The 18,125-nt window shown below is 41.8% G+C and overlaps 1 protein-coding gene across 17 annotated transcripts in view; it reads right to left on the bottom strand.

Moving 5' to 3' along the window:
* The window catches only part of Dys (Dystrophin), a 131,225-nt gene that overhangs the window by 32,689 nt on the left and 80,411 nt on the right, over nt 1-18,125 (bottom strand). For all 17 annotated transcript variants that reach the window (XM_070281399.1, XM_043212507.2, XM_070281400.1 and 14 more), the window contains 3 exons: nt 6,099-6,271; nt 2,783-2,933; nt 1,146-1,269 (listed from right to left, as the gene is read on the bottom strand). In XM_070281399.1, the coding sequence (XP_070137500.1) occupies nt 1,146-1,269; nt 2,783-2,933; nt 6,099-6,271 (448 nt within the window). The remainder of the gene's footprint in view (nt 1-1,145; nt 1,270-2,782; nt 2,934-6,098; nt 6,272-18,125) is intronic.

The raw sequence follows: 18,125 nt of genomic DNA, 5'->3' as shown, positions 1-18,125 counted from the left end.
ATAGCGTACTAATCGCACTAATTGCTCTGGTCGCAATTATCGTTGCCCTCCCCCAACCTCCCATCCACAAAAACAGAGGAAAAAATCGTAAAACAAATCCCCAGCCAGTCGCTAACCTCACCGACCGAGCTAAACCCACACAGCCATTTGCTAAATTGTTAACTACAGTCTAAAAAAAAATCACTAGAGGTACTAAAGCCGGTTGGCGAGGTTCAGGGGCGAGTGGGGCACATGAGGTGGTGCAAAATCAATTGGCAATTCCCTGGTTTCCCCACAACAGTTGTCTACTTTTAGGCGCTCACGTCCCAGAGTCCTTTCCTCTGTGTGCGTGCCTGTGTATCTGCGAGTGTGTGTGTGGTTTTGAGCTGGCTAAGCTTTTGTAAAATAGTTAAAGCACATTCTTGCATGTTAGTTTTCGTTGATTCGTGATAGATATTCGACAGAAAGTTCAATCAATTGTGAAATCCTCGAAGGATTGTGAAGGGAAATGTAACTCAGATGGGAGGCCAAGGCCTCTTGCACAGATGCATTTTTTATATAAGAATATTTTTAATATATAATATATATGGAGAGTTGTATTTTAAAGAGTTCTCCACCTATTTAAAATCAGTAAATCTTTGGGAATATTTTTACCCTAAGACTTAGGGTTCTATTAAAGTAGATAACTATAAAGTCTTCGTATTTAACTTCTGATTGACCATTTTTTCCTCTCATAGTTTATAGACCATCACTAAAATCATGCCTCTTTCAAAGATGCATTTTTTATATAAGAATATTTTTAATATATAATATATATGGAGAGTTGTATTTTAAAGAGTTCTCCACCTATTTAAAATCAGTAAATCTTTGGGAATATTTTTACCCTAAGACTTAGGGTTCTATTAAAGTAGATAACTATAAAGTCTTCGTATTTAACTTCTGATTGACCATTTTTTCCTCTCATAGTTTATAGACCATCACTAAAATCATGATTTCCTACCCGAAGTCATCTCAACGAAACCAATTCTAGTTTTTGCCAAAAAGCAGACACTTGACAAGATTCATGGCCAAGCTTTTTGTGGTAGCCATAATGGGCAGTTTAGTGAGCGACTTTTTAGTGGGTCGCTCGTAAAACCTGAAGGGGAAAAAACAAAAATCAAACTTACCCTCAGAGTCGCTGGTATCGGAGACGGCTGCCTCGTTGGCGATGTACTGACGACCGCTCGTTAAATTGCTCTCGACAATTGGTCGCTTATCCTCCAATTGGCGGCGAAAGGCTTTATGATCGTCCTGCAAGTGCAATACACGAATAAACGAATGAGAGTCTAGTAAAATAAATATAAAAAATATATATGGGATTCGCCCAAAATATAGTTGAAGTGGTCAAGCCCCATAAACTATTAAAAGGAATGGGGCATCCTCTGCAGATCGAGGCAATAAATTCTCGTGTTTAATGCATTTAGTTGGGGAATAACAAAATGCAACAATATAAAGTCCTGGCCGGAGAACAGGGCCAGGACTTTTGTGGGTGTTTTTTGTTGTGTTGTATGTTGTATGTTGCCGGAATCCTTCGTCCGTTGGCAAATAAAATCTTCAAGCCGAAATGTAAATGTTCGGCAGACCGTAACTTAGTGGCAGGCAATAGATTTATACAGTGCCCCCTGCTGATCCCCCTTTTGGACGCCCCTTTCTCCACAGCAGGGTGAAAGTTGACTCATTTTTTTCCAGCTGCTTCGCAGTCTTCCTTTCCATTTCTTCCTTTAGTTTCCCCTTGGCGTGGGGGAGTGGCTGGGGATCTAAGTGGGGGCAAGTGAAATTCAAGTGCCTCATGCTGTGTTAGACAGTGTTTCCCCATTCTGAAAGTGGCCTGCTTGGTTCTGCCTGGCTTGGGTTTTTCTTTCCTGGATCCTTTCTTGCCCTTCCTGGCAGGTCCCTAAGTGATTTCCCCCATATGAGTGGAGTCCGACCTGAGAGTTTGTGTGGGGGTGCACTCATGTTTTTGACATAACAAGCATCATTTAACAATTATTTAAGAATTTCAGTACCTGCAGTGGGCGTGGCTGAATTCGCAATTTGGTCAAGTAGCTCGATATGAGGTCTCACGACTACTTAGCCGAAGTTCCAACTAAATTCAGGATAGCAAGGATGCCCATAAAATACATTAACAAGGGCTCTAGGTAGAACCAATTGAAATTGATGGACTTATATCAGGGAATCAAATAAAGGTAATATCGATTTACAAATTACAAAATGATGACAGAACTAATATTTATTTTATTGAAAAAAAATTGAGTATTTTATGGGCTTAGTACAATCATTGGGAAATGGTGAGTTTAATACGTCAGCCATAATAATTATTGGCCGATATGTAAAGCTCCCAAACGTGAAATACATTTATGGATATTGCACAATGATCGCCTCGACAGTTTTTACCATTGTAAGCCCTTTCCAAATGTCCATTAAAGCATCAGCCATTTTTTTAATAAATGTTGAGCATTCCCTGGTAACTATTTAATTATAGCTCGAAGTATTTGCTTAAAATATGCAACTGAAAATGCAAAATGGCATCCAGCCAAGTCACTGTGGGCATCATTACGCCCTGGACCCGAAATCGGGTCAAGAGTCCACGCAGACCAAAACTTCCACACAATTAGTTGGCCAAGCTCACAAACAAATTGAGGTGCTGCCCCGGGGGAGCTTCAGCTCACAAAAAAGGTCAAAATTGGGTCGTTGACAAAAAAAAAAAAAAGAGCAAGAAAAACATGAAATAGGGTTGGGCTTGTGAGTCGGCAACCAGACTTACCAATTGTTTCTGCAGGCTGGCGGCATCGCCTCGAACAGGGCCCAGGCCCAAAGTACTCAGTTCGGTGTCCTTGCGGATGACCCACTCGGTCAGTTCGCGGAGTGATAAAAGCAGAGCGTTCCAGTGCTCCGAATTCGACTCCAGGCGATTCCTAAAGGAAGAGAAAGGATAATTCTGTTAGAAAACAAATCCAAAGTAGACCCGAGATATCCAAATAAAAGTTAACGTCCTTGTAATGGGGAATAGGTTTTCACAGTGTATTTGAAAAAGTGCTCTAATAATATTAAATTTAATTTTCACTTTACAGCAAACCCGGGAAAGCATCTGTACTGATTGCACCCACAAAATGTCAGCGACAATTTGTCTATTTCCTTGTGTTTCCGCTCCGCCTTCCGGCACTTTGGCTCCTCTCCGCCTGGCTGCCCCGCCCACAAATTTCCTCCTTAAGTGAGGTCTATTAAAGTGTCCTGTTTTGGCATTTGGCCGACGGCACAGACCGGCTCGGGCACAACTGGGGCTGGTCTATGCTAAATTTCAGCTGTCGCTGTAATTGTGAAATGCCAGGACATTTTATTCCCATTTTACTTGGCCGGGCAGGAGGAGGGGGCTGCGTCCTGGCATATTTTCGTTCATTGTGCCGGCCATGCTGGAAAAATAACAGACGGGAAAAATCTGAAAGTCCCCCAACCCCTCGACCTGGCAATAACAATAGTCACTGCCTCATTGTCATCTCATTTTTCCCTCATCGTCGCGTTTTCTTGTGATTCGCTCCTCCTCAGCTGTCTGCTTCCTGCAATGTCCTTTTGTATGTTTATCTTTGGCGAATTCCTTTGGCCGTGCTCATTTCATTCTTTTATTATGGCTGCTCCGGTTTTGCTTATAATTAAGGCTTGGCTCTCTAGCACCTCTCATCTCCGGCTGGTGTTCAAATCGTCTTACCCGGCCCACTTTCGCTTTCCCTCATGCAAATAATAAAAGGGAATAACTTGAGACGGACCAAACTTTTGGCTTTTGCCTCAAATTTCAGCCCCTTTGTTATTTTCTCACTTTCATCAAAGCCTGTTTTTGACTTGGCATTCAGACAATTATTGACGTGGGCCGAACAAATTGGTTTGGAAATAGATATGGGTGAAAGTGACAGAACCAATAATTTGAGAGTTACATTTCAAGAAAACTTTAATACCATTCTATACATTGCACTGCAATTAAAGCTCTTTTTATACCTACTTTGATTGATCACTGTCATGTAGTCCTCAATCCATCAATCCCGCAGTGGTCTTGAAAAAGTCCTCTCTTTAATCATTTTTTAACTCGTCCAGAACCCACCTTAAAGCAAAAACGAATCCGTATAAAAGATACGGGTTCATCAATCTTTCCCACACGCCGGCCACCCAAAGAGCAATCAGCGCTAAAGTGTGGAGCCAAAGCCCGGATCCGGAACACCTGTAGAGATTCTGCACGCAAAAAAGTTTGCCCAGTTCAAAGAGCCGGCCAAACTTTGCACATAAAATGACCCAAAGCCAAAAAGTGCCGCGGCTAATACAAACGAACAGTGAACAATGGCCAAAACCAAATAGAAGCGGACTGGTGGGGCGCTTCCGGGCGCTGCGACCGGAAAGCAGACGGCGGCTTGAGAAATGGTGGCTACGCCGAAACTTTTCAAGTGCCGTCCAAAATATTTCAGAGGAATTTATAAGCCAACAAATCCGCAACGCAAACAAGAAGCCAAGCAAACAACAAAGGAAGTGGCTCAAGTTTGGCCGCCGGAAATGTGCCAGAACGCAGCTACAATAGAAGCTCGGAAAGTGGCCACTCTTCAGGTGTCATTCGTCATCTGTCTGGCACGTCTAATTGAAAATTGTTAGAGGCACTTGCAGAAATGGTAATTTTGTTGGATATTTATAATTTTGGGAAGTACGAGACTGGAACATTTTTGACTGATGGGAAACTCAAAATTAGAAGCAGAGTTTCAGCTATTAATAATACTTTCAATTAAAAATATAATGTGAAAATTAAATAAATAATTTAGTTGATAATATGCTGTTAAACTGTTTTAAGGCACTCTGATACGGTAACATCTCTGCCATTATAAGCCTACTTTTTTCGACACTACATCACGTATACGCCGTGTTGGCTGGGTCATTGGATAATTGCCATTTATATTCATTATGCGATCTCGCCAGCTTCTCATTCAGCGTATTTTGGCGTGTCACCGCCATCATCATTATTCATTTCACCATAGCCATAGACCCCGTCATTCTACCATCCCTCTGGGCCAGCAACCCTTCTGTAAACACATCCCCTGACTTTCATCATCGGCGGCATCAATATCAACAAGCGCCCAATATTTGTGTGCTCCAGCCAAGCTTTTATTTATGAAATGGGGAAATTACAAACGAGAAAACAAAACAAAAAAATAAAGGGAACAACAGGAGCTGGACGAATTGTGGGGCAGTGTTTGCACTCGATTTCATCAGTGACACAGTGTCCGTGGATCCTGGCGGCAGGACCTCGATTCCAGCTCGGCCCTTCAGTCGCCTTTTCCATCACTCTCCTCACACGTTTCGTTTTTAATATTGATTTTCGTTCGGCTCGCGGCTTTGTCAGCTGTAAAGTGTCACCCCCTCTTCAGTTTTTCCACTCCAGTTTTCCATTGACTGCTCGCTTTTCCGCCGTTGTTTTTCGCATTTTCATCAGGACAAAGTTGCTTAACCCGTGGCACAAAAGGCGGGGGATTTTCTCTTGTTTTCAACTTGTTTAACATTGTCTCTCCGCCGCACTTTTTCCCACCGGCTTTAATGTGGTTTAATTAACAGTTTCAGTGCTAAAGGGATAAGGCCTTCTGACCCTACACAAATTTCTGGTAGGACCTTTTAAAGCATGAAAATTATACAATTTGGTGGATGCTAAAGCATTTGTGGGTTGATTGCTTTTTTTTGGCCAAAAACCAACATAGATCCGGCATCATTCATCGTACGCACTGTTGGCGCTTTAACAACTCCCCCGGCAATTTTCACCCCAACTCGACTTCACGCCCATTTAAACACTGAAGCCAAAAAACTGCACGGAGCTACTTTAATTCTATTCAGCAGGTTTTCGAGCATCCTTCGGCCTCAACCTCCGCTTTCGAACACAAACATTGCAAACCGACAACAAAAAAAATGAAAAGCAGAACCATCAGAAATGCTTTTACTACCACACCTCCACCTACTTCCCCGGACAAACAATTCAGCAGTAACATGAGGGGGCAGGAGCACAGAAAAAATAGAGAAAAAACAAGGACGGCTATAGGAAACAAGAAGTCAAAAGCACTTACCTGATTGCAATACTTTTCGATTTTAAATTATTCCAACGTTGATTCATTTCATCGAGGCGACGCTGCAGCATAACCGCATCCTCTTGTGAGGTGAGCGAACCCAAAAGTTTGCGGCCTGTTCCATCGAGACGATCGTAAACCACGCGATGGGTTTCAATTTCCGATTGTAGGTCCTGGAAAAGCGGAAAAAAAGTAATACGACCATGAGAGTCTGCTTTTCATGAGAGTATGAAAAAAGGCTAATAAATGGTTGGGCTCTCGTCTGGAATTTATTCAAAAAGCCGTAAAATTGTGCCCCTTTTTGGATAGAGAAAGTTTAGAGTTCATTTATATGATTTTTTTTCTTTATGTTTTAAATGTTAAAGGGAACCCAAATCCAACGGAGTGACAAGTATGAAAGCTCTCCACCTGGCCAATTATTAACCGCATCCGTCCCAGCTGCTGGGTTCCGCCTAACCCCATTCTAGCTGTCATATATTCAGAGTTTCTCTCCAATTTCCCACAAAAGCCCCTTTGAGCTTGTCGCATGTCAGGAGTTTGTTTTTCGTTTCATGGCCAAAAAAGGCTTAGAATGTTAGCCGCTTTGGTTGCTCTTTTTTGTTGTGGTCCTGGTTTTGTGTTTATACCAAAACACATATTTTTTTGTGGTCACCTAAGCTGTGCATCCAAATATTTGGGTCTTTAATTTTGTATTTTTGTTTCACCTTAAGTGTTTACTTCTCTAAAGTTTTTGTTCAATTATATTAATTGTAATTAAGTCAATCAATCAATCAATCACTCCCGAAATATACCAAATAAAGCAATTAAAACTGGAATTAGGGAGCAGCCCATAGCACAAAAAATAATTGAAATGGTATCCTGGAATCCCTTCATCTCTGCCATTTCTCTGCCATTTTTCCCTCTATTTCGCGAGTGTGTGTGGGTGTTTGCTAATTAAACCTTCATTAGGAGGGTCGTAGCCTTTGTTGCAAGTAAACAAAAACAACAGGATAAAATGGAAGAAATCCCAGCCAGTGAAGGGACGTAAAAATCCAGGCTGGCTGGCTGGGTGGCTGGTGGGCGAGATGAAGCTCCAATTAATTTGGCTTATGCATGTCACACTCTCCCACACACAGTCTCACGCACATGTACACGCAGCATACTAGCACGCATGCACACACACACACAAACAAGCGGATTCAATTAATGCGCAAAAATTGTTTATACGTCAATAGAGCGGAAATGGGGCAAACGAAAACAGGAAAAAATGGCACGGAAGAAAGGGGCAACTCTACGCAAAATACGAGCCATTTTTAATGAGCTCCGTGTGGACGGTATGACGGAACTGAAGCCCCTCCGGAAGGGGGTGAGGCACGTTTAAGGAGAGAGGATCGCGACACATGCGCCAAAGCCGATTAAATCAATTAAAATGAGAAAATGCCGCCAGAAATGGGGAAAAGCGACAGCAAAGCGGCATTTTGCAGCACGAGTGGGCGCATTCTCTGGTCATTATCGCAATGGCCCACATGCCACGCCCCCAGTGCTGTCATTGCCCCCCAACGGCTTGGGGCTACCTGGAACTAATGCCGCTAATTTGTGCGACGAGAGACCGCAATTCCTCGCATGGAAGAAGAGCTCATTCAGTTTGGTTTACCTCTTTATAGTTCCCATGTGTGAGTTGATGAACGACTAAAGTTTTATATTTTAACTTTATTTCAGCACAAAAAATAAAAATAAAAATTCATAATAGGATAGTATAACTTTTGATATAAAGCAAATCAAATGCCTCTCTTATTCGAAATAGGGTATCATAAACATGTTTAGTATTCCACCTTATAGGTTTATTAATGGCAAGTAGGAACGTGGCCACTTTCGGGACTTGTGCGAGGAACTGAAAGTGGCCGCGACCATTAGCCTGGTCCAAAGGCTTCCTCGCTGCGGGCCAACAACAAATGCAACCATAAGCCGCTCTTTATGCCACAAGCTATAAATATCGTACATGGGTTGGCGTGTGTGAGTGTGCCTTTCCGACGCGCTTTTGTTGGCTCATTTTTCACATTTCCGCTGCTTGTCCTTGCCAAGTCACGACATGGATTAAACTAATACATCCACAAGAGCTTACGTGCAGGCTCACTATACATACAAACGTATATACAGACATCTGTGAGAGTACGACTGCATTTTGCAGTTTTAAGCGCCAATTAAGTAAATGCCATGCTCCGCTTGGCCTGACCAAAGCTGCCAGTTAAAGAGACTCAGATAGTCAGTTAAAAATGTCCTGAGGGCGTGGCCAGACCTCACTTCCTGCAGCTGAATCGGCGCTCTAACTGGCCTTTCTGCACATAATTATGCCACCAAATGGGTTAATTCAAAGAGCCAGCCATTAAACTTTAAAGAGCCAGTCATTTCCGTTCTATTTAATAAAAATCGAAATATCCTTCAGGGTTCTGCCTGCGGTAATTCGTTTGATTGAGCCACTCGAGACACTTCCCGAAATAATGTGCCCCATATAAATTCATAAGGAAATTATGCGCATCATCTCGCCCCCATACACTCGGAGCGCACACAGTGCGTATGATAAATATGCGGCAGGAAAAGAGAGCCCCGCAAGATGTCTGCATGAATTTGAAATCAAATTTTTTGAAAGAAAGCAAAAATACCTACGGGTGTTATTTGCTTTTTTTCTTAGGCCGTTGAGATGGCCGTGTTTTGATTGTTCGCTGAAAGGAGGAGCGGGGCAATGTAAATAAAATGAAAATGCGTTTATAAGACGCCTCATAAATATATTAGGGGCCCCATAATAAACACATCACCAAGTGATGTCTGCTCGGCAGTGACGAATGTTTGCTACGGCCATGCCAGGACAGGCCAGGCCAGGCCAGACCATGCCAGGACCTTCACAGCCGCCGGGGGAAAACCTGTCAAGTGCTCCTCGCAAGGGGCGTTCAAGCATTACTGACAGCCATAACCCAGCTCCCTTTCCCTGTCACATTTCTGTTCTCCCCCAACATTTCCACAATCCCCAATCCCCATTGAAAACAAAAATGACAACAAATTTAAACAGGAAAGGTCCTTATCCAGCTGCTGCTGCTGCCGTTGAAAGTGCCAGAGTAGCGTTTTACATATTTTAGTCAGCTTTCTGTTAACATCCGTGTAAATCCTTTATGACCAAACTCAGAGCCTTCAGCCCTGAATGGTGATATGGGAAGGGGAAGGGTATACTGCAGAGGGAACTGGAATTCGATTTGGTTGTATCAGGTTGTTTGGCAGCTCCCCACGTTGCTTATTTATTTGATTATGTTTATTTCTTGTTATATCATCATGAGCGATGTGTCAGAGCAAATGTTCCATAAACATTTATTTTCTCTTTGCATTGCCCATTATGGAGAGTTCAAAAAATGGGGAAAGTGGAAGAAATTTCATTTCCAGGTCAAATAGAAAATAGAATAGAAACAAGAATGTTAGAATCACAAGACAAAAATGAAGAAGGTTTAATATTTTGGCATTTGAACTTTCAGTTCAAGTTTTGCAAAGTTTAGTTTACCTTCCAAACAGAAGACCAAACTATCTGGTTCATCTGATTAACAACTCTTTTGTAAATATTTTATAAAATATTAAATATTTAAGCTTAAATAATTTGTGAATTTATTATAGTTACCACTCGTCCATAAAACATTAATAACGATGCATTTTTGGAAATTCTCAGCCCCTAAACTTTTATGATGGTCGAGTTGAACAAACTCAGACTTGAGCCATCAAATGCAGACTGGAAAATCTTCAATCAGAAATTCATAAAGCCAGAGGCGAGGGGCGGAACTGCAGTACTGAAAGTGCCTGGCAATATCAGCTTCAATTTATCCGCATGCAATATTAACTTGGCTGCACTTGGCTTTGACTTATCTGCAAAGTTTACGCTGCACTGAGCAAATAGACAGGACTCGGGACTCGGCAGCCCCCAGAGCAGACACATGACTGTGTATAATCAGGTAACAAACCTGTTTAGAAAGCGGTTGAAGGTGCATCCTGGCCAAGAGGAATTCAAGTCGCAATCAATGTGGCGGCGGTCGGATGAGGTTGGCAAATGCCAGCCCCCCCTTTAAGCTGCTGACAGCAAATGCCAAGCCGGGAAAAAGAAGGAAGCCCGAATAAACCGAAACCGAAGTTAAATGTCCCGGTTTCCCCTATCCGGCTATCTCCACCAGACCAAGCTTCTGTGGCTTTCGGTGCTCCGGCGGATGCTCTGTTGACCATATTATTAGACACCCACATATGCAGGGTGGTCTTTCGGGTGCTCCCACCTCCGTCCTATTCCAAATCCCTCCGCTCCTTCCGGTCCTCTGTGTCAGCTTTAATTCACTTCTGGACACAGAAAGGCAAATATCGTCGACTGTTTCCCAGCAACTCTCTCTCATTTTTTATCCTTCGCACACATTCTGCTTATAATCCTTTTTTGTCTGTTCCCGGACTCTGAAGGCGGCTCAAGTTTACGGCTTGGGATCCTTTTTTTTTTTTGCCTCTCAGCTCCGGTTTATTTCCCTTTCCAACGTATACACTTTTTTTGGTGACCTGTGCTACCTTTATTGTTTCTGTTTCGGTTGCCCCTTCAGCCCCATGCTGTAGCTTTTTATGTCAGGCTTTGTATTTTGTATTCAAAGCATCTTTTTCAGCTCGTTATGTGCCTTGGGATCTTCTCCCAGCTTCTTTGGCGAGTTTTCTTTTTCTCCAGAAGGGAACTTTCATAATGTACCATTGGAATCAACTGAATTTTTCACAAAAAAAATGGAAAATTCAGTAATTGAATAAATTCTAATAAATTGAATCGTTTTTAGTACAAGGAGGATCTATTTTTTTTATGAAACACACTTAAGTTTGAACAAAACATTATCATAACTGTTGAGGTGTCATAAAACGAATGTGAAAATCTTTTTGTAAAATTGTCCTGCCGTCCTAAGATCGTGTCCTTTTTATGCAATCTTTTGTCATTGTTTTTTATTGTCGGCCGACTCGTCTCGGTTGCTTTCTTCATTTGGTTTCTATTTCCATCTCGGCCGCAGTCTTAGTGCGTGTCAGGCTGTTAAGCTGCCATAACAATTGCCTCTCTACCTGTTCTGTCACCTCAGCAGCCTCCCACAAACGTATATTGTAACTCCTGTTTTTCTTGCGCTGTTGCCCCGGCTGTCTAGGCGCAAAAGCACAAAAAAAATATGTACAACACAGCGAAACAAAAACCTTTTGCTATTATTTCGTGAGCTTTGCACGTACACTCGGTCACCTTTTGGCCTGTCGGCTGGGGGGCGGGGCATTGTCGTACCGCAGCCTCCAACGCAGCCTCTCCCTCCAGCCGCCGCTGGTGGCTATTAACCCAAATCCCCCGAGTGGCAGTTGTTATGTGTGTGCCTCGGTGACTTTAGCGGAAAGTTCAACGTTCAGTCATAAATAAAGAATAAAAATTCATTCGCCTCTTTGCTGTTCTGTATTTTTTTGAATGCATATTAATCATACGCCGCGTTCGCCGCCCTGCATTTCAATTGACCAAAGTTGACGTTTTCCCCGCGGCTGTTGTTTCCCATCTTATTTGCACATATTTCACTCGCATTAATTAATTTAAAATAGTTACTCCAAAACCAACAATTTATGGAAGCCATTCATTAAATGCCCCGCAACAATATTGCAGGCGACATATTTATAATTGTAAATCGAATGCAACGTAAAACATATTTTAATTAAGAAATAGTGGGCGGGAATGAAAAATGAAGCCGCAGATGCACTGGGCTAAAATAAACTGGTTGAAAATGAGTAAAGTTCAAGGGCGATATGGTAAAAATTTTACAATAAACAGTAGCCAATTATTGATGTATTCAGAAATTCAAAAAATGACTCTATGAACTCCGTTTGATTTTTCTGGTATCCACTTTTGGCCACTCCATTTGACAAACTAAGACATGCAGTTCTCCGCCTCCTTTTCGCCATTTAGAAACTTTAGTTTTGGCAAACAATACACATTCACTCCGATTTAGATGTGCAAATATGTAAACTTGAATTTTATAGAGGAGCGGAGCGGAGATCGCTATGTTCCACGGCCGCCAACCGGCACAGTGTTTGCCAACGAAATTTGTTCGCCACGTTAACGAATATTCAGCAGGGCTAACAAAGGACCCGGCACAGCTGGCCAAGCCCATTGGCCATGTTGGCACGCTGAGCACACTGGAATTCTGCCGCAAATGCATACGTGGCAGAGTCAACAGAGCCGCAGAGGCGGAGTTGCATGTCCTTTGAGCCAAGTCAAATGACATTTGCATTGAGCATTTCGAGTGTCTAAAGTGTCTAAATTTCAGGCGTTCTCTTCGCGTTGTGTTGTGCTGGCAAACGAGCACCAAAAAAATACGTTCATTAAAATTCATAAAGAAAAGCAAAGTAAATGCAAAACAGCTCGAAACGCTCGCAAAAATAAAAACAAGTACAAGGAATGCCAGCTAGCAAAGGGCCAAAGAAAACGAGGAAAATAAATTGAAATAATATTTACGTAAATAAAATTTCTGTGGTGGCGTTATAATTGCGCAACTGTGGCGCATCCTTCTTGTCCTGGTTGGAATAATAAAATTCCGCCAAGACACGAGTTTCCAAAATAAAAAAAAATGTAAGGGAAAAGCCAAACGAGCGAACCAGCCAAAACGAATAAAAAACAAGCAAAAATAATTGAGAAATTTTTGCTGTGGGCGTTGGGCCAAATGTGCAAATTGCTCTTGAAGCTCCCATGTGTGGGTCTGTGCCTTCAATTCTGAGCCAGAAATCCCACATATGCGAGCACAGCTCGTAATCCTCAACAAATTAGGATTTAATGAATGTTATCCCGCGACTTTTGGATAAGTCCCTCGAGTAGGCACTTTAAAATGTAAAAGCTAAAAGCTTAGTTGGAATTCAATTGTCACAAGTAATAATTGAAAAGTCTCTTCCGGTTTGGATTGAAAAATATATCATTCAACATTTGTGTCAATAAATTTCTTGTAAACTGTTGAATAAAAGTGTCATGTATTAGACTCTTCAAAAACCAACCCCTTAACGGATTTGATATTTCCAAAATAAAGACTCCTGACACTGCTTTTGGCCCCACTTGATCTCTAACTTGTCGGATATCTTGTGTCAGTGCCACCCGAAAAGTAAGCACCGAAAACTGCACAGACAGCAAGTTTAATTTGTTTATTAAAACTTAAACGAGCTTTGTGTGCTCGGCGGCCTGAATGGGGTGGCAATGGGATCTGGGGGATTCGTCTCCAGTTAGTTGGCCTGGTAAGCTCATCAGCAGCCGGATAGGATGGCGGCAATGGCAACGATGAGGACGTCGACGACACTTTTTAAACTACTTAAACTTTGCTGTGCTGGGTCTGATTCTCGCTTTTGGTTATATTCCCTTCCAACCGTCTAACCAACCAACCCACACCCACCAGACGGGATGGCTTTGACCTATGTAAACGGGTAAGCTCATATGGTGTCTCTGGCTCAGCATTTAAACATTCTTTTTTGTGAGGCTCAGCAACGTGAAAGTTTGCACACGATGACGAGATCTGCCGGGGACTTTTCAAATTAGTCGTAATAAATAATTAAGCATATCACATGCATATTTTGTTTGCCGACAGCGTAGGCAAATTGCAGTTAATATTTACTTGCTTTCCTCTCCCCTTAGCAGGCCAAAGTTTTTGCGGTTGGGTAAATAATTCGTGTCGGCCACGAATGAGCCTGAGGCTGCAAAGGAGTTGTGGTAACAGGGAAACATTCAACAACAACCTTCGTCATGAGACTCGTTCAGCAGAAATTAATTCGCCGACTACTGTGAGAATTATATTTAAATACCAAATTAAAATTTTGTCTTTGCTTTGATTTCTTGGCCAACGTGCTTGCTTAACATGTAAACGAGGCACGATACCGGAAACAAAGCTAACTGCCCAGAAGCCAGGGGATCAGAAAGCAAGCCGAGTGGGTAAGTAGCCAGAATTGACCACATTTTTACTGGCCAGAGTGGCCTTCATCTGGCTTCGTGATGAAGATGATGGCAAAGTCACGTAGTGGCAGCAGTCGGTGCCACATTAAGTAGCATGCAAACAACGGCAGCAGCTGGGGGAAGTCAGAGAAAGGACAATAACAGATATTGAAAGCTGGCCCAGGACACACAACGGGGACAGAAGCCAGATCGGCAGCGGACATCCGAAGGAGATGGCTTCAAAGAAGGACACTTTACCCCAGAGAAGGCAGAACGCAACTGGTTGTAGTCAGTATATCAGAGTCAGTCCATCAGAGCCAGTGAGCTCTGGGTATTGGTGGAAAAAGACAAACGCAACAATCGCCAAGCAAAACGAAACAAAACAACCAAAAACATTTCAATTTTCTTGACGACTTGCAGACCAAATAATAAAAATCAAATGTGAGCAAATTGGCCAAATGAAAACGATGTAATGAACTAAAGTGCATGAAGCAATGAAGTAAACGAGCCAGGGGAGAGGTCCTGACCAGGAGTAGAGACCACTCGATGCATACTCAATAGAAACGTTTTGGGAACGAGGAGGGGAAGTGAATTTTCTGGTTCGGAAGTTTCCCAGATGTGAGTTGGTTGCACAATGAATGGAAACAGTGGTAAGGGAATTCAGATTTAAGCATCCCAGTAGTTTGTGTTGTACAACATTGATATATTGGATATTGTACAGCAAGATATTGGTTAGTTAAGACTATTGAGCCCTAAGCTCAATCATATAGACTCATTTAACCGTTTTGAACCTTATTCAGAGCAACAACTAACAAATTGATCCAATTTACTATAAATTGCAATTAAAAATGTACAAAATGCCGCAGGGACTTTTCAAATGGATCTCAGTTCCATAGAAACGCCCTTCAATCCCATGTTGAATGGTTTATTTATTGCCATAACATAGTTTTCGTTGGATTCCCGCGGTGGGCTACTAAATACCTATGTATGTATGCATATTAAAGTGGCGTTAATTTGTTTTCATATCAACACAAACTTGCTCTGCACATGTTTTTATAATTTATTAATTACCCGAGTGAAATTACGATTTTACAAACAATTAGTTTGAACTTATTCTCCATTTTTATACCCTTGCAGAGGGTATTATAATTTTGTCCAAAAGTGTGCAACGCAGTGAAGGAGACATCTCCGACCCTATAAAGTATATATATTCTTGATCAGGATCACCTCCTGAGTTGATATGAGCATGTCCGTCTGTCCGTCTGTCCGTCTGTCTGTCTGTCCGTCTGTCTGTTTCTACGCAAACTAGTCTCTCAGTTTTAAAGCTATCGTCTTGAAACTTTGCACACACCCTTCTTTCCTTTGCACGCAGTATATAAGTCGGAACGGCCCGGATCGGCCGACTATATCCTATAGCTGCCATATAACTGATTGATCGGAAATGGTATAACTTTGGTATTTTTAAAGTTAGAGAGTTTAAATTTTAGGTGAGAGCTATTTTTGGCAAAATAATACGACATGCCAAATTTCATAAGGATCGGCCGACTATATCCTATAGCTGTCATATAACTGAACGATCGGAAATGACCCAACTTTCGTGTTTTTGAAGATAGAAAGCTGGAATTTAGTACAGACTCTATTTTTGGTCAGTTGATCCAACCTACCAAATTTCATTAGGATCGGCCGACTATATCCTATAGCTGCCATATAACTGAACGATCGGAAATGGTATTTAATAGAAATATCAACTTTCGTATTTTTGAAGATAGAAGCTTGGGACTTTTTTTAGATTTTGTATTGTAATAAATTGGAGTATATATTCCTATTCCCATAAGGATCGGCCAACTATATCCGATGTTTGCGATATATATCCGGTTTTAACTGCAAGGGTATATAAACTTCGGCTCCGCCCGAAGTTAGCTTTCCTTTCTTGTTTAGACACAATTCACGAGAATAAAGGATCAGCTGAACTGGACATGTGTGAGTTTGTAATTCATTTTAATGCCCTGCCTGTTTTTTGCTAGAGCTTTACATTTTACAATTTCCCAGCTCTTCATTGCCGGTTTTTCCGCTTTTTGTTTGCCTTTCGCTGTTCAGTCCCAAAGCTGCATTCGCTTTGCTTAACTAATTAAAGTTTGTTGGCGCTTTCATGCGCCATTTCTTAGTTTGGCGTGGAGCTCCAGCTCCAGGATAAGGGAAGCGGAAGCCAGAAATTATTATGACATGAAAAAGGCGTTAGCCTTACTCAGCGCCACGCCCCCAGCCACTGGGTCGGTATGGAAATGGAGGAGTTACCCAGTGGAAAGGGAATGCAGAAGTTGGTGACTGACATTAATTAGAAGCTACAGCTGCCAGCTATATAGTTTGGCATCGTATTCCAGTATATAGTCGCCCAAGAGCAGCTGGGACGATCATAGAGTTAAAAGAAATCAAGCGTATTCGGTATCTTAAGAGTGCTTAATGATAGTTATATATTATATAAAGATAATTAAATATTATGATAAAATACCCTCCTAGACTGCTTTAAAATAAAAATGGCTTCAGTAGACAATATAAGCTATTAGATTAGTAAGGTAAAATTTAATAGATTTTGTTTTTATAAAATTAAAAGTTAATAAAACTTCTTCGGTTCAATATTTTCCATGCAATTATTTTATAAACTTCACCTGCACAGCCTCCGCGAACACAAAGGATGGAACATAATACAAAAAAATACATAATAGCTGGTAAACTTTTAACAAATTATCAACGCACAGAAAATGAAACTTTCCGCAGGCGAAACTTTTTGTAGGAAAACACACACCACACCCCAGTACTCATGTACTGGCATCCGGGACTGACACACGTGAGTGCAATTATGTAATACAAATAGGTAATGAAAGTTTCGCACAGCTCGAGTCCACTTTCCCTCCGGCTGGCACACAATTAAAAACAGGACAATGGGCCGGGGCCTTCTAGCCCCAGAGCCAGACAATCCACTATTTGGGTCCTGGTCAAGGATAGAAAATAGTTAACAAAAAAGCCCGCAAGCGCCAAGGTAATTAAATTTATTGAAATAAATTGTCTCTGGTTGGCAACGAAAACCAACTTAACTTTTAATGAAATGAGTGCATAATGAAACAGGGAAAATAATGGGTAAAGGCGAAAGTAGCGAACAAAATTCTTTCCCACGGAGAAGAATGCTGGGAAAAAATTGCGTGAAAAAAATTGTGAAATTTTTAATGCGTTATGATGGCGAGCAAATATTCCTAATGTATTATGGGGTGGGCTATGGGTGGTTCCCGCCCCCGCCCATTGAAGAAGCATTCTACCCCTTCAGTGGCTGCCATTGCAGTTGTTGCTTTATTTAATGGCGTCGAAGCAAAAACAGAATGCACGGAGCACCAACCTCATTGCCACTTTGGCTGAACGGAAAAAATGGGGAACGGAACGAAAGGAAAAAATTGAAAAAAATATGTTATTGTGGCTGGGGTTTGGTGTCAAGTGGGGCGAAAGTGTGCATAAGGCCCCATTAAGAGTGTACGGTAAGACTAGTTGAGAAAAGTGCCGGCAATGGCTCGAAAAATATTTGCCCAAAGTCTTTAGTTTTGTTCCCTCTCAGCCTAACAAAAAGTACTTTAAAGCCGGCCAACAAATTATATTAAATGCCTCTAGCTTTGCCTGTTAAATAATAAAAATAAATCAATGACAAATTCTACCTCAATTCGAGTCTACAACTTTTTGCCCAAGAGTAAATAAAAGTGAAAAACAACACACTCCCGAAGAGTAAACAATGAACAGGAAGGTCATAACGACACAAAGGCCCGCAGACAGTCCATAAAAAATAAAAAAGAACAAGGCCCAGCAATCGGGGGACTCACACACATTAATAAAGTTGGTAACTTGCGGTTAACTTTACCCGTGAGTGTGCTTTAACATTATAAACAACCAACAAGGACTAAATAGCGTTACCGCCAGTCTCCCCCCAAAAGTATGCAACACGCACCGAGGCAATAAACCAAATTCTACCGCAGCCTTAGGGCGGTGGCAGCGACAGCGGCGGTAAAGAAAAGTTTCCGGAGCAAATTGCAAAC

The sequence above is a fragment of the Drosophila bipectinata genome, chromosome 3R (assembly GCF_030179905.1).
Source record: "Drosophila bipectinata strain 14024-0381.07 chromosome 3R, DbipHiC1v2, whole genome shotgun sequence".
NCBI classification, from domain to species: Eukaryota; Metazoa; Arthropoda; class Insecta; order Diptera; family Drosophilidae; genus Drosophila; species Drosophila bipectinata.
This window is presented reverse-complemented; position numbering and strand designations above follow the sequence as displayed.